The 17115-nt window shown below is 37.7% G+C and overlaps 1 protein-coding gene across 4 annotated transcripts in view; it reads left to right on the top strand.

Annotated features, from left to right (window-relative positions):
- The window catches only part of LIFR (LIF receptor subunit alpha), a 91748-nt gene extending 75397 nt beyond the window's left edge, over nucleotides 1-16351 (top strand). For 3 of the 4 annotated variants that reach the window (XM_036846780.1, XM_036846777.1, XM_036846781.1), the window contains 6 exons: nucleotides 875-976; nucleotides 1877-2044; nucleotides 5829-5990; nucleotides 6912-7005; nucleotides 8642-8720; nucleotides 9103-16351. In XM_036846780.1, the coding sequence (XP_036702675.1) occupies nucleotides 875-976; nucleotides 1877-2044; nucleotides 5829-5990; nucleotides 6912-7005; nucleotides 8642-8720; nucleotides 9103-9726 (1229 nt within the window). In that variant the 3' untranslated portion in view covers nucleotides 9727-16351. The remainder of the gene's footprint in view (nucleotides 1-874; nucleotides 977-1876; nucleotides 2045-5828; nucleotides 5991-6911; nucleotides 7006-8641; nucleotides 8721-9102) is intronic. The other variant, XM_036846782.1, reaches the window with a different exon arrangement.
- The last annotated feature ends 764 nt before the right edge of the window (nucleotides 16352-17115 follow it).

Here is a 17115-nt window from a genome sequence, read left to right as displayed (position 1 = left end):
CTTCTTCCTTGATCACTGCAGGTGAGCTACTAAGTACCCTTCAAGGCTCTGTTCAAATATCACTTCCTGGTGGCTTTTTCTGATCTTCTTAGGCTCACTTGGTCCCTCATTGAAGGGGCCACAGGCTCTGTGATAGATCCCTCTAGTCTAACACAGGGTCTTATGGTTACCCCTCCTCATCTGTCCTGCCACCTCTCTGCCAACTGCTCCAGGCCAGGGGCCTTGTTATATATCCACCTCTGTGGTCCTAACACTTTACACGTTGCATTGTATCGAGGAGGCATTTAAAAGTGATTCACTTGGATCGAAGTTAAGGTGCTTCTCTTGTATGTCTTGTGGAGTTAACTCAAGGGCACTAAATGCTGATGCTGTAAAGAGGAGTAGACTCTATGGCCCATTTCCTTTAACACTGAAGTGTCCAAGTAGAGTGGACATTTTAGTATCTGCTTCTTGGAACAAGGGAAGAGCAGTGGGTTCTTTCCAACCCACAAATAACACTAGTTAGGGAAGGGCTTTTTCAGAGGCATGACATGGGCCTGGGATAGGTTAGAAAACTGACCCTAGACCAAATCTGGGAAGAAGTTGTCATTGCTTAATTTGAAGGAACAAAATGAAAGCCTTGATTACCAATTTTTCCCTTCAAGGTGATGTCATGTTATAATACTAAACTGTTCATTACAACAGAAGTGAGTTTAATTTTTGTTGAGTCAGTTTTCAATCTGAATATTTACCAATTTTGAAAATGTGGATTTTCTGTAACCTTTTTAAAATTAGTTTTGGAAATTTCAAAGTGTGTTGTTATAAATTTGATATTTCTAAAATATTCATACTAATATGTACTTAGGAACGTTTACTGGTTGTGTTCATCTTATAGATCAGTTTCGACCAGGTGTAAGATATAATTTTTTTGTGTACGGGTGCAGAAATCAAGGATATCAATTACTACGTTCTATAATTGGATATGTAGAAGAATTGGGTAAGTTAAATGGGTAAGTTTTCTTAGAGTTCAAGGTAATATGAGAAATTATAAAACAACATCAGTTTTTTTTGTTGTTGTTTTTTTTTTTTTTTTTTTATTTTATTTATGGCTGTGTTGGGTCTTCGTTTCTGTGCGAGGGCTTTCTCTGGTTGTGGCAAGTGGGGGCCACTCTTCATCACGGTGCGCGGGCCTCTCACTATCGCGGCCTCTCTTGTTGCGGAGCACAGGCTCCAGACGCGCAGGCTCAGCAGTTGTGGCTCACGGGCTTAGTTGCTCCGTGGCATGTGGGATCCTCCCAGACCAGGGCTCGAACCCGCGTCCCCCGCATTAGCAGGCAGACCCTCAACCACTGCGCCACCAGGGAAGCCCAACAACATCAGTTTTAAGATTGAATTCTAAAAATAGATTGAATTGAGATGTTTATTAGTTCAAGGAAGAAAAATAATTTGTATGATAACTGTAAAATTATTTATCATTACTTATTTTTCATTTGTTTAATGTTTATATTTCATAATTTTACTGTTGTCATTAAGAAAATTAAATCTTAATTTGGATGTCAAAAATACTTAATTTACACTTATACAAAGTTTTAAAACTATTAACTTATTCAAGACTATCAGTAAAGAGGGGAAATATGAGTAAAGCCTATTCTAGTAGCCATTTAAAGATTTTGCATAGGTTACCTCCCTAGATATGTTTTATGTCTGAAAGTTGTAAGTTCTACCTTTGTATCTTCACAGCAAAAGTGCTTGTGATAATATCTGTGAAAGTTTATGATTAAATAAAGTTCTCATTACAAGTTTAGCTATTTTTGAGGCTAGAAATCTCATTAAACCTTAATGTCTTGCTCTGTATTAGTAAACCCTCCTTTAGCTATTGACTTTTTTCCTTTTACAGCTCCAGTTGTTGCACCAAATTTTACTGTTGAGGATACGTCTGCAGATTCGATATTAGTGAAATGGGAAGAAATTCCTGTGGAAGAGCTTAGAGGCTTTTTAAGAGGGTATTTATTTTACTTTGAAAAAGGAGAGAGAGACACATCTAAGATGAGGGTTTTGGAATCGGGTAAGTAAATTACTAGAATAAGTATACTGTTTCTGAGAAGTTCTTTATTAACTACAAAAAAAAAAAAAAAACGAGGAAAGAAAAAAAAGAAGTAAAGAAGCTACTGAGTAGTTTATACAGATTTCCAGAACGCTCTGAAAAATAAGGAAGTGAAAATGCAGTCATTTGATGAATATGAGATTTTTAAGATTTTATTATGTGATCAATGGCATGTAGTCTTTCAGAAATCATTTAAATCATTTATTCTGAGGCCTTTGTGAGCCCCCCAGGACAGAGAGCATCTCTTTCTAATCTTGCATGATCCATAACATAGCATCTTATGAAGGTTACTTTAAAAAAAAAAAAGGTCTTCCTGTACTTATACTAATGGAGGAGAAAACTCAGGAACCTAAAGAATGGCTTCAGAATCTCCTTTTATCTGACAAAGAGCCATCCACACAGCCACGACCTTAATGAGCTAGGAAACTTAATTGACTTGATTGGGGATGTGTGTATCTATTAAATCTTAAAAAGTACAGTCAGTCCTTGACAAGTGGTAAGTGTATGTCCACAGACCTTTGAGAATCCTCAAATTTACAAATACAGAAATGTTTGTGCAGACTTTTGGCTTTAAACCCTAAATTACATTTCTGTTGGAAGTCAGATGCTTTTTATTCATGGCTGAACAACACAAGCTTATCATCTCTTCAATTTGAGAGCTTTTATTTTCCTTAATGACCTTTCCTTGGAAAGAAACCATTTTAATTATAATATTTAGTGCCTGACAAGTAGAGAACAACAACGCCACAGGGAGATGCTGACCAACTGGGCAGTAGCTTAGTCACGTCCCGAGAGCAGCTGCGTAAACATGAGCCTCCCCCAGACCACTAAGTTCTGCATTTCCTGAACCTTCAAAGTTGAGGGAAACCCTAAATATCAGATTCTGCAAACATCCAGACTCTAGTGTAATTTCCCTCAGGTGCTCAGAAATTTTACACTTGAACCAGTTAAAATTCTAACATGTAGACTTCTAGTTAGGGTGGATTGGTCACTAAAGTTAGAGCCAAATAGAGAAAAAGCAACAACAATGCATAAAGCCACAAAGACACAGAGAACTGGAGAGGCACAGAAGAGGATTTGGAAACGCTGGGTGTGGAAGTGGGCCAAGTGACCTAGAGGAGTGGAGGGCGGGCAGTCTAGGTGGACAGTTGGGCATCAGTAAGAAGTAATTTGGTTCATCCTGCGGTGCCAGAAGTGGAGGCCAATGGTTAGGATGAATCTGGGCTGAACTGCGGGAGTTGATTGTAAGTCTGTAAGGAGCAGTTAGAACCCCCAAGTCCTACACCAGCTTCATGTAGCTCATGTGAGTGCTCTGTCCCCTGCATGAGAACAATAGGTTTATTCTGGACCAGAGAGCTTCCAGACAAGGGACACTGTAGCAAACCGTGTGACTCTCCCTCTTCCTCCTTCCCACCTGCTTAATAGGACATCATCAGCTAGGCCTGTTTTCTGGGCAGGAGATGAGAGGATTAGAGTAAGTGGTTTCTGAGGAAAGACATAAAAGATGCTGATATTTGGGGGATTATCCCAATGAAAAGCCAGGAACCCACCTGGTCATTCCTCATCCATGATATAAGTGAAGCCCACCCACCAGTAAACCCCACCTATGTACACCAGGCTTCCAGTGAGCCTTTTAGTGGCTCACTCTCGAACATGACAAGCAGCCAGGGCTAACCAGATGATTGAGAAAGCTTCTACCCTGAAAGACAGACACCAGGAGAAACCAGAGGAAATGGATGCAATGTGGGAAAACAGAGAAATTTAAAACAAAACTATCCTTGGACAGTTGACGTATACTGTATTTATTGAAAAGACATGATGTTATAAAAAAGAACAAGCAGAAGACAGTTAAGAATTCCTTAGAATTAAAAATGTGATCAAAGAAATTTTTAAGGAATTAAGTACAAGTGGAGAAATTAAATGAAAAATGGGGAAATTCTTCTGAAAATGAGACAAAGGCAAAGGACAAGACTTGGAGGTAAAAGATTAGAAAGTTGGAGTTTGAGTCAAAGACCTGCACTGGCCTCCTTTATAAGAGTTCTGTTAAGAGAGAAGAGTGGAATGGAGAGAAGGAAATTATCAAAGTAATAGCACAAGAAAAAAATTTCCCAAAACTGAAAGACCTCAGTATATACAGTAAAAGGTGCCCTTAAACACACAGTAAAATAAATAGAGAAAAAGATCTATGCTGAAGTAGGTCACCATGAATTTTCAGAGCACCTGATGTATAAAGAAAAAAATCCTAGAAACAATCAGAAAAGCATCTCTTGTGCAAGGATCAAGAATAAGAATGGTAGCAGGCCTCTCAACAATGTACCAGATACTAGAAGATATCGCAGCTACATCTTCAAAATACTGAGTGAAAATTATTTTCAACCTAAAATTCTGTACTCAGCCAATCTATCTACAGATATAGTAGTATCTGTACTACTATCTGTGAGTGTAGAATGAAGAAATTTTTAGACATGGAAGGCTGCACATATTACTTCCCCCATGTATCCCTTCTCCAGAAGCTCCCAGAAGAGTGTGTGTCAATCCAAGGAAATAGTGGGGCAGGGAGTTCTAGGATGAGAGCGCCTAGAAGACTTCCAGTGCAGAGCAGATGCCCCAGGAAGCAGCCTGGGGGGAGTGGGCAGCAGCTGGGGGAAGCGGAGGCACTGGGGTGTTGTTGTTTTGGACCACATGGAAACTTGTATGGAATATTCATTCGAGGGTGTTGGGCGAATCAGTAATTGGTACATTAAGCAAATAAGGAAGAAAAGCAGTTATAACAACAGAAAAATAAGAAAGGAAACATGATCATACCAAGCAGTTTGTCTTAGTAGTAATTTGTATTTATATGATCATTACAATGTGAACACTGAAGTTACCAAATTTTTTGATGTTTCTCTATGAATGATGTGGGCTCGAGGGGAGAAGGGGTAGTGGTTGTGTGTTAGAACTAATGTCTAATATTTAAAAATCAAGCACTGCCAATTTAAGTTTATTTCAAAATATGGAAGTCAGTACCCAAAGAGACCAGTAACTTGAGTTTGAAGTGATTGTTCGTGGTGGGGAAAGATGCTGGCAGGGAACTGCTGCTTTTTGTTTTTAGCCGTATCGTACGATTTAGTTTTAGGCTATTAAACTGCATTCTTTTGGTTAAAATTCTAAAAATAATTTAATAATTTAAACAATTCTCCACATTTCCTTTCAAAATGGTTCAAGGGCGTCCTCTCTAATCTCTCATTTGAGAACTCAGATGCACTGCCTCGTTTCCCGCGTGGTTTGGAGCGATCTCTGTTGATCTATGATCTTGCTTCCTGAGTTTCTCACTTGACTCACAGGCGTGATCAGCCCGAGTGACAGTGTCCCTGCCCCAGTGGGTTTTGGTTGCGGTGGGTTTTCATGCTCTTAGTAACAGAAAAAGAAGAGACTTCTATTGATTGCCTGCTATAGGCCAGGTATTATTCTAGAGAATGTGCACGAAAACTTCACAGAGCCCTGAGAGCTAAGTCGTGATATTCTATTTCATAGTTAGAGAAACTTAGGTTCAGAGGCGTTTAAATAACAGTTACAGATAACATAGCTACCACCTGGCAGAGGTAGAACTTGAACGTGGCTCTGGCTGGCTCCATGGGCCTTGGCCCTGGAGGTGACCAGCATTCAGACTCATTTAAAAAGGGTGTGAATGTGACAGGTTTGAGTAAAACCATGTGATTAAAATGGTATAGATCAGTAATAATCTTCTTCACTTTAAAAATAGGTCGTTCTGACATAAAGGTTAAGAATATTACCGACATATCCCAGAAGACACTGAGAATTGCTGATCTTCAAGGTAAAACAAGTTACCATCTGGTCTTGCGAGCCTATACAGATGGAGGAATGGGGCCAGAGAAGAGCATGTTTGTGGTGACGAAGGAAAATTGTAAGTTAAATGTTGTCATCGAGTTGCTTTCCAAGCTTAAGTGCATTGTGTTTCTAGTGATTTTTGTTTGTATAGGAACGCCCCTTTTTAAAATTTCACGTTTTGTTACACGTTTATAGTGGGTGGAGGGCAGTATTGAAAGGCCATGAGATGACTTCATATTTATTCTTACCAGTTATTGCCTAATGTGTACTTAAGTAATTAACGAATTAAGGGTACCTCTGAAGTCTAGAGTTCTAAATTCATGTTGAACTTATGTAACGGTCAACTGGTTTAAAATTTTTTTACCCGAAATATTCTGTGATTTTTGACATATCCAGGGAAGAGTGTAAGAAATAGCCTTTAAAAAAAAGCATAAAGCACAATGCTCATAAATTTGAGATGGAAAGTAGAGAAGAGTGATGGACTTGACTAGCTTGTCAACAGCAAAGAACTTTCATTTGATCACGGGCTTATTCTCTAGCCCTGGGCTGGAGTTCATACATACCCTTAAATAAAGGACCATGTGGAGATGGTTCTCAGCTGGGGGTGATTTTGCCTCCTAGGGGACAGTTGGCAGTGTCTGGTGACATTTTTGGTTGGTGCTACTGGTCTCTGGTCATAAGAAGCCCAAGGATGCTGTTAAACTTCCTGCAATGCATGTGATAGCCTCCTCCCTGCAGAACACACAGGAAAGAAGTATCTGCCCACCATGTCAGTAGTGCCAAGGTAGAGAAACGCTGCTCTGAAGAATTTAAGTGTTAGTATAAAAATTATTACAGTACTTTTTAAGGTTATATTTTAATAGTTTTTCAGTTTCCCTGGAGCAGTTTGGATTTTTTCTTCAAATAATCTACTGACTTAAGTATCTGATAATGCGAATTTATTCTCTAGTTCATACTAAAAATGTTGATTTTAATATCTGCAATATTCTCTTTTCAGCTGTGGGATTGATTATTGCCATTCTCATCCCAGTGGCAGTGGCTGTCATCGTCGGAGTGGTAACGAGTATCCTTTGCTATCGGAAACGAGAATGGTAATGGTTTACTCTTGCTGTTTTGTCCTTAAGGGCATGATTATTTAGTTTATGTGTTAAAAAATAAGTACAACTTTTTGGTGGAAACAAGGTAGTAAAAAATATTTGTATTGGTCAGAATTAATATTGGAGTTAATATTAGGAAAGAACATGGCACATTATTTAAAAATTTTAAAATTAACAAAGTAAAAGTGTAAATTTTTCCCTACTGTATTTACTAATTAAAGTAATAGCAGTTGTACTAAAAAAATATTTACAGGCATAAATAGGTCAATAGCTATATGCAAGATTAAATGTAGCTTAATGATTGAGGTATCACTTGTCCTGGTGACCTATTTAGAAAATCTGGTCATTTATTCATTTATTCAACAAATAAGAATGACCCCTCCCATGTGAAGGGGGACATACTGGTGAACGAAATAAGAATGGTCATTAGAATTATAGGATAGTGGGGAGGATGGACGTGAAACCCATAAGCATTTAATAAATATATGGGTACAGATTGTGAGTGGGTGCTAGGAAGGGCGCGGGCGGCACGAGGAGAGTAGCGGGGAATGACGTCACAGGAGGTGGTCAGGCATCCCTGTGGAGGTCCCACTGCAGCAGGGCCTGAAGGGGAAGGAGAGGGAGAGACTGTGCCAGGCAGAGAGAATAGACTCTGTGAGGGCCCAGAAACTGGAAAGAGCTTGATCTTCTAGAGAAAGTGAGACGTGTGTGTCTGGGTGCAACAGCCGAGGGAGTGGTGTGAGCTGAGTGAGGTGAGGTAGGGTAAGAGAGTGCCTCGTGGCCAGCCAGCTGGAGCTGTCCTGGGCTGGGCTTGTGGCACCTGGCTATGTTCATGCATAGACTGTCCTCACTGGCCTTAAAAATGCCGTCATTCATGATGAAGAGAATGTACTCTAGCAATCCTGGCTTATAAATCAAAATAGTGATAGTTTAGAACTGTAGAATACCCTGTTTGGTAACCATATTCTCATTACCCAAAATCACATTTAAAAAATGATTTCAATACAAAAAAAAAAGATAAAGTTAGGAGATAGTTTAGAAGTTAGAGCATTTCGGACTTACATTAACAACATTTCTTTTTCCTGCAGGAATTTCAAATAATAAAGGTTTTTTAACAGCTATAAATATGATAGGGCACTAAGCAAATTTCATTTTTGTTTGCGTTTAGTTTTTGCTCAAGATTAACAGCCTTCCTTTTTCTGATAATCCAGAGCCTGTTTTGAGCAGTAGAGAACTACATAACGCGAACATGTTCCCAAGTAGTTGACTGTGCTGAATCCAGTCTGCAGTATGAATATTTTGGTTATGAGTAATGCCCGTATTTGACTTTTGACTTGATAGCACAATCACCATTTTAATTCTTTGCTCTCCATTTCCATAAGATACCTAAGATACTGTAGTTCTAGTAATAGAAGTACTGTTTCTGCTTTTCAGATAGGAACCTCTCAGTGCATTGTATTGAAAACTCTAGTGACTGATCACGCTGAAAATGATCTTCCATTTTTATCTCAGATATTCATTAGAGTATTCATATGAAACGTCAGAATAAGCCTGATAACTTATTAACTTATTTATTGTCTATTTGATAATCTTATCATTATTAAATGTACTTAATCATCTTTATTTAAAGGATTAAAGAAACCTTCTACCCTGATATTCCAAATCCAGAAAATTGTAAAGCTTTACAGTTTCAAAAGAGTGTCTGTGAGGTAATCCTTTATTTTCTTACGTTTACCTTTGAAGTACTGACTTCCTTTTTTTAGTTTTTTGTGAAAAGTTTTTAACATGTCAGTGTCATCCAAAGTAAAATGTATTGAGAAAATAGCAGTGCTTGAACATCTGCTGAACTTCTAAAATTATTCATTTTGAATTGTTTGTACATGGTCTTTTTTTCACTACTATTAAGACCAAGGAAAATACTGATATGTAGAAAAGAAAGTAGCTTTGCTCTAGTATGCACTACAGAATAGTAGAGACACATTTTTATAAGCAGCTGTGAAAAACACTATAAAATAATGCTTCTTTTTGTAGGAGAGGCATTGCAGCGGCTTTCTGTGGCATCCTAATCCCTGTTTTAAAACTTATTTCCAGGGAAACAGTGCTCTTAAAACATTGGAAATGAATCCTTGTACCCCAAATAATGTCGAGGTTCTGGAAACTCGATCAACAGTTCCTAAAATAGAAGACACAGAAATAATTTCTCCAGTAGCTGAGCGTCCAGAAGATAGCACTGATGCGCAACCGGAAAACCATGTGGTTGTGTCATATTGTCCACCGGTCATTGAGGAAGAGATAGTGAACCCAGGAGCGGATGAAGCCGGAGGGGCCTCACAAGTCATTTACATTGACATTCAGTCCATGTACCAGCCTCAGGCAAAACCAGAGGAAGAACCCGAAAACGACCCTGTAGTGGGGACAGGCTATAAGCCACAAATGCACCTCCTCGTTACTTCTACTGTAGAAGATCTGGCTGCAGATGATGATTTAGACAAAACTGCAGGTTACAGACCTCAGGCAAATGTAAATACTTGGAACTTAGTATCTCCAGACTCACCTAGGTCCACAGACAGCAACAGTGAAATTGTCTCTTTTGGAAGTCCGTGCTCCATTAACTCCCGACAATTTTTGATTCCTCCTAAAGATGAAGATTCTCCTAAATCTAATGGAGGAGGCTGGTCCTTCACAAACTTTTTTCAGAACAAACCAAACGATTAACAGTGTCTCCCTGTCACTTCAGTCTACCATCTCAATAAGCTCCTGTTGCCGGGTCAGCACTGGGCACCTTGGAGGGATCCTGTGAAGTGTTGCTAGTGAGGTGGACTTCACTCATGCAAGTTACACTGAAAGTGTTAATGTGCTTTTAATGTGGTCTCAAAGCCAAAGTACAATAACTCAGAAATTCAATCCACACAACTCACAATTTGGAGCTATTTGTGATTCGAGCCAAAGAATTCTAACATTGCTTTACCTTTAGGAAGCATTTCAATAACGGATACTGCCTGGTCCATACGTGCAAAACAAATCCCACAGCAACTATGTTCTGTTCTGTTGTTCATCAGGTTTTCTCATGCATATACCTTATGGAATTGTAAGCAGATTTGCAGGCAAGGGAGAAAAATGTCAGAGTAACAGATGATGTTTATTTGCCTGACATTTGCTCCATTCTAGATGAAAAACAAGCACAGATTTTAAAACTTTTAACATTATTCTCTATCCACAGAATTTAAGAAAATTAATATAATTTTTAATGTATCAACAGCAACACCTATTTAGTGTTTTGTTTGATAAAGTATGTTGATTTCTGTGCCTACTGTATAATGGTTATCAAACAGTTTTCTCAGGGGTACAAACTTGGAAAACGAGCGTGACACTGACCAGCTCAAATCAGAATCATGTTTTCTTGCTTTGGAAGATTTTTCACACCGTTCCATTATTTTTTAGCTTTTATGCTAGCTTCCCTTATTAGGTTGCCCTAATATTTAAAACTAAATTTCTAGGACTATAGACCTTAAGTTTAAAAAACAAATTCATTGTTTTTTTTTTTTTGGTGACAGTGTCAGCTTTATAAATATATGAGCAAATTCAATATTCCTCATAAGCATGTAATTCCAGTGACTTACTATTTGAGACGACTACTAAGCAATATCTGGCGGCATTAGCCGTCTGTATAGTTCGGATTGGCCTCAGTCCCTCCTGAGAAGACCATGCTTTGAGCCCCGGTTGCCCAGGCAGTGACGATCTCTGACACCTTCTAGCAGGTGTTCCTCCTCATTGTGCATCTTAGCAGTTCCTCCCTCTTAAAGGGTCATCAGTCCAGACTATCTGATTCAGTCCTCAGATTTTTACATGTAAAACTAAAAAGATAATGCGTCTTACAGGGACAGTTACTCAAGGGCTGTTTTATGTGGAGTATCATAAGACGGCTTTGAACCCGTGGGCATACCCGTGGGCACACCCGTATTAAAGGTGCAGCAGTTGCTCTGGGCGTCGTCCAGAGTTGTGTCCTCGCAGCATCCTCTGCCCACCGCTGGTTCTCATAAGTGATGTCTAGAATGAATGTGGTTCTTGGAAAAGCAAACTGAAAATCTACAAAGTGTATATTTTCCCTGCCCTCAGGTTGTCTATGTATTTTGAGTTAAGGCCAAAGTACTTGAAAATTTGGAAGATCTAAAGAAGTCAAGATATGCCTTTTTTTTTTTTTTTTAATCATCTGAGGTTCTGTAATGTGTTTGCACATAATGGATCAGTTTTTTTTTTCTAGCCCATAATGTATCGTTGTAAAAACCATGTTGTGGAAAAAAGCCACAATAAGGGTGACAAGGGAGAAAGTCTGTTTAGGTACTCTGTTTATGAATCCTGATTTTAATTGCTAGGATTCAGTTAAATTCCTGAGCTTCTTGATATATGAACATGTGGAGTGAAATACAATTAATTATGTATACAAATAGTGTAGTAAAACTACATAATAGCTCACAGAAATTTTCAACAACGAAAATTATATCAAACCAGAGCCACCTGTAAACAGTTCGCGCTGTCTTCTCATTTCTCCTGTTGGGCTCCTTCCCTTTACTTCCACCCCAGACACTCAGACCTGGGCGTGCCTTCTCTCCCTGCAGAAGCTTGTCATTACCACACCCCTCTTGCCCCCAACTCATGCCTTTTTCCCCATCAAAACTCACCAGTCGTGTACCTCCTCTCTTTAGGATAAGTGTTGGCCAAGGTAGAAGTTTACTGATCTAAACTCCACTAACCTGAGGTAACGGGAAAAGGCCAGAAGAGATTGTTTGATCTCCGCCATTAATGCATATGTGTTTCAACTGTGACCATCTGTATCCAGAGCCCTATCTAACCTACATTATGACTCATTTGTTTGGCTAATGGTGAATATCACCGGGGCTCTTGAGTCCTATCACTCCATCCAAGACTTCACAGCTTTTTCTGCATGAAGAAGATTCAGGGTGCAGCTCACCTCTCCCCTGCCTCTGGAGATCCATATGCCGGATCACTGGGTCAATGAGAAGCAGAGTATCGCTCTGTTAGTCTGGGCAGGCTCCTTGTAACCTGTGATATGCTTAGAAGAGTGTGGTTTAGGTCTGAGGTCAAAACAGTTTTCCTTATCTTTTCCCATTGAATTGAGGATGGCCAGACCTGCTCTGCAGATGGGAAGGGATTACTTCCCAACCCCTGCCCCACCTGGGCACATGGGGACAGGGCGAGGGGAGGGAGCTGGGGAGAGAGAAAACACCCTCTGTCACATATCTCTGGTTGCTTGTGGCACTGGAGACCCTGGTAAACGTGCACTGTTTGTCAGTGCCAGGACCATGCACACGGGTGACAGGTGGTCTAATAGGGCCTTTCTCTGTCCAGTCACATTAGCTCCTCTTTCTGGGGGAGGGCTAACCAAAGGCTGCTTAGAAGGGGAGGCTAGATGTGTTCCCTCCAGCGCTTCCTGACTGGGAGAATAATTGGGAAACCCCTCTTTCCTGCTAAAGTTTCCAGCTAGAACCCAATCATTGGTTAGAAAATTCTAAATGTCTGACGCAGAAGTATATCCCATTATGTCTTGATTAGTGCTGTGTAAAGGATACATTTTCACATCTCCTACAAGCCAGTTAACTTATCAGCCAGTTTCAGATCAAGCTTCCCTTGTGAGGAATGGAGATTCTGGTGGTCATTTTGACTGCATTTCTCTTGTGAGTGGCCATCTTAAATAAACAATATTGAACATAAAAGTCTTCTTGGAAGCCTTAGCTAGGCTTCTGACGTTAGACAGACCTTGTAAGTTATGTACTGCGTGGATTAGCATCCGTATACAATTGAAGTCTTCAGTGTGCTGAACCTGTAGAAGCCTGGATTTGACACGATGGCCCGAGTATCTGGAGAGTTGAATTGGGTGTTCATGTGCTTAGGTGATAGAGGTGCTTTGTTCCTGCAGCTTAGACACAGACGCAGCCATTCACGGGAAAGTTTCAGCCTCATTTTCCATACCAGCATTGCTTTCATGGTTCACGGATCTGAAGGAGTGCATTTAGAACATCTACTCCTCTTGCACTCTCGGAAACTGTGGTAAAAGTCACATTCTTCAACCTTCATGAAACTTGTATTCTTGTTGGAAATTAGTCCTGTAATTTCTTAATTGTCTTCATACCATCCATCTTTAAAGAACATGACAGGCCTTTCTGTATTTGAATAATTAGATGTAGTTTAGTGGAGACTAGGGAACACTTTCTTCCAAAAGGAATTTGGAATCAATTTTATGATAGCTTGAAATGAAAGTACTCCCTAACCTGTCAATATGCAGAAAATGTTATGTCAAATTTTTCTACTGCTCAGGCACATAACCAGATAAAACTTTTTTTTTCTATTTAATTTTTACTGTTTTCTGTTTTGAACCATGTTAAAATTTGTATATCTTTTATAAAATGCCTTTTTATCCTTATTTTGAAAGTATAAAATCGGGCATCTCAGAAGTCAAATGTAGGATCATTAGCTAATCAGTGGAAGTTCAGTCAATTTTTTATTCACTGAGTTCCATCCCAGAATGTGCAGATTCAACAGAGTTTTCCTGAAAGGTGGTATGTGTCAAGATCTAGCTTGTGTAGGTCTGAGACCATTGGCTTGAAGATTCAAATCTACTCTAGAAGTGACTCCACAGTTTGAGTGAAAACTTGAGAAAGACTCATGCAGAAGCATCACTAGATATCTTATTCCATCCTAATTTTAAGTGTTCACAGTATCTTTTTATTTGATGGGTACACAACGTGGGACATGTTTGTACCAACCAAGTGTTTCTAGTAAATCAACAGCACATTGATGTGTGAGCTTAACTGACTAGGATAAGCACTCATTCTCCTGATAAACTCTTTCTTCAAAGCATTATTTTAAACTCGTATTTCCTGCTGAAACAACGTTTCATGGTAGCATGCCCATCTTTATTTTTTATATCCAGGAGAAAATCTTTCACAAAAGAAAATAAGTTGTGACTAAACTTACTGGAAATGCAGCTTTTAGACATGACCTTAGAATATCATTGTTAATGGCTTGTTTTGAATTTGGTCTGTTTATACCTCCATGGATTATGTACCAGGGCTATTAATATTTAAACCTCTTATTTCAATAGGGTGGTGAGATTTTTATTCCTTTTCAGTTAGTACTTTTTTCTTAACTATTACATGATCATATTCATGCTAATTATAATACAAAGGAACTATTTTTAATGCTGATAATGGATTAAAGAACAACATTCTGTTCATTGAAATGTCAGGCTTTATTGTATATGGTAAAATTTCAGGGAATGTGATTTGAATATATCCAAACTCTTATAATTATGATACTGAGTTATGACAGGATTCTATTAATTTTAACCATGGGTAGCATTTGTTCCTCTATTAAGAATGTTAATATTTTGGATTATACATGTCCATGTTATCAAGAGAATTTACCTGTGCAAGACAAATTCTAACTGTGCAACATTTTTATGAAAATGAAAAGTGATGTTTTTAAGAGGGAAACCCTCTGAATTTTTTTTCCTATGTGCAGGTGCCTAGTTGAAGAAACGTAGAAACAATAAATTCAAAAGCTCTTAAATACTAACCAAATACAAAACAGTAATAACTTATATTACTTTTTGGTTGCTATAACTGAATACCCTAAAAACTGAGAGATGTGAATGGGGGAAAAAATGAATGTTTAATTGATAAAGAATTGGTTTTTATTACATTTACATATATCTTCTAAGATTGCCTTTGCAGTAGCCAATCAGAACTTTAAAACAAACAAAAAAACTAATAATATAGACCTTATGCTGCACTTAAGCCAAAAATACTTTGTATACCTGATTGAATGGATCACTTAAATGTATTGAATTTCCTTATACATTTAAAATGTACTTCCCTTAAGAATTACTCCATTTTAAATGGGTAACTTTCAATTTCTGAACTTACTATTTTTCCTCAGCATTCTGGTGGTATATTATAAAAGATCGGAAGATTTCTAGGTGGTAATGCAATTTTAATTAAAAAACATGGACAAGTTAACTGTTAGGTTTAACCTTAACATTAGTATTTTTGTAGTTGATCGTAGAAAACAGTACTGAATAATGATTTTCATAAAATTTTTTTTTCAAATACTCTGTCCCCTGTTTGATTTTCAGTACTTTTTCCTATTATTTATGATATATCCTTCAATTTAATTTTTTCCTTCCAACATAATGTTTCAGAAAAATGTGAATACGTTATGAATACAACACACAAAAAGAAACCCTATTCCATTCACTGTTGTGGAAGGGTAGGTATTACATGATACCCTGGGATTGGGATTTGTTTTATCCAATTATTTTCTCCAAAAGGAGCAAGGCGTTTTCTTACATTTCAATTCAGAATTGCTTGAAAAAGATTGGCCTGGATAGAGAGACATCCTAAATTTGAGATGGTGCCACCTTAAGGTATGTCCAAAGGTAAAGTCATTTTAGAACATTCAGTTTTCCTAGTAGGAGTGTGTTACCTTTCTTTCTCTTTCATTAGCTGGCCACAAGTCAGAGGTCCTTATAATGCTAGGAAGTTACCATTTTTTACTTTCAAAATTGCATTATAGTGAATTACTGTTTACAAAATACACATACTGTGAACAGATATGTTTTTGTCTTTTATAAGGTTGTTTGTAGAATGAGTGTTTTTTTAAAGGGGATGTTATATGTTAAATATTTTCAGTTTTTTATAAATACTAGTAACTGTTTACTAATTTTTGTTTGGTCAGGTGTGTGCAAATGTAGCTGAAAGATAGGGAGAAACTGCAAATCCAGAACTGTTTCATTTTTCATTTCTTGAAATGTTACCACTACAGACTTTTTTTTTTTAATCTGAATGATCAGTTGTGATGCTCTGTACCTAAAATCGTGCTTAATCATATCAGGAAACATTTAAATATACATATGCAGGAAGCAAACTATAGATTGCAGTATATTTGTGTGATATTCAGTCTGATTCACACAAGTCTGAGTTTAATATGGAATAAAACAACTCCACTTACAGAGACAACAACTGAAGTATTTTCTACCTTATGAAAATTTGGAGATTATGTTGCTGTTAGAAGGAAAAATTTGGACATTTTATATCATTGTATAATTTCAGAATTTAGTTTCCATATCTTTTGGGAGACATGGTTAATAGCAAGAACATAGAATATAAGTAACCTATTACTAAGACACCTTAAATGTAAAACTAGTATGCTTGGCTGTTAACTCTAAAGATGTTACTTATGTTTGTTTTTAAAACATGCATGTATTTAACAATTTTATCATAGTATTGTCATGGAAAAAATAAATATATTTTCTTACAACTTACACTGACAGATTTGGGCATTATTTTGGGGTTTTTTTTTTTCCTCCTATTTTAAGCACTTAGGAGAAGTGGCTCCTGCTTTGTTGTTAATACTTTCGGTTCTGTCTCATAAGAATTATAGTGGTTATGAAGCAATCACATAGGGCTCTGACTAAATTTTTAATATTTTAATATATTTCTATGCCATTGATATAACCTTCCATAAGTTTTCTTAAGTCTATATTCTATTTACCAGACAGGTTACCATAAAATAATCAGATAGTGGGGAGCCAACATTATAAAACACATACTAAATAAATACTGGTCCTTAAAGTATGGTTTTTCATTTTTTTCCTCTGAGGATAACCTAAACATTTCTTGAAATTCTAGAAATATATCAAAATTTTATTATCAACTTTTTGAATTTGGAAATATAGTCATTGATTCAGCAAAACCTCAGTAATTTTAAAGGATGAAGTGATCTTAAATAGAATTTCATAAGGGGGGAAGTTAAGTCTTCAGTCTTCTGTAGCCTATGCTCACCCACAGTAACAACTGATGTATTATGAAGAAACTGTAGACACCAATTTTAAATTAACTGTGAAACACATGTTAGTATTTAAGTACTATTTAAGAGCTCATACATGTGGTCTGTCCTTTACGGAGACCTCAGTGCATATCTAGTTTCCCAGATGGTGAGTTCTTGAGCCAAAATGTATAGCACCATCAACCCCAGGAAGTTTGAAAGGATCAAAAGGAAAGGAATGATGTAGTTATTAGGGGAAAG

The sequence above is a fragment of the Balaenoptera musculus genome, chromosome 3 (genome assembly GCF_009873245.2).
Source record: "Balaenoptera musculus isolate JJ_BM4_2016_0621 chromosome 3, mBalMus1.pri.v3, whole genome shotgun sequence".
Classification (NCBI taxonomy): domain Eukaryota; kingdom Metazoa; phylum Chordata; class Mammalia; order Artiodactyla; family Balaenopteridae; genus Balaenoptera; species Balaenoptera musculus.
This window is presented reverse-complemented; position numbering and strand designations above follow the sequence as displayed.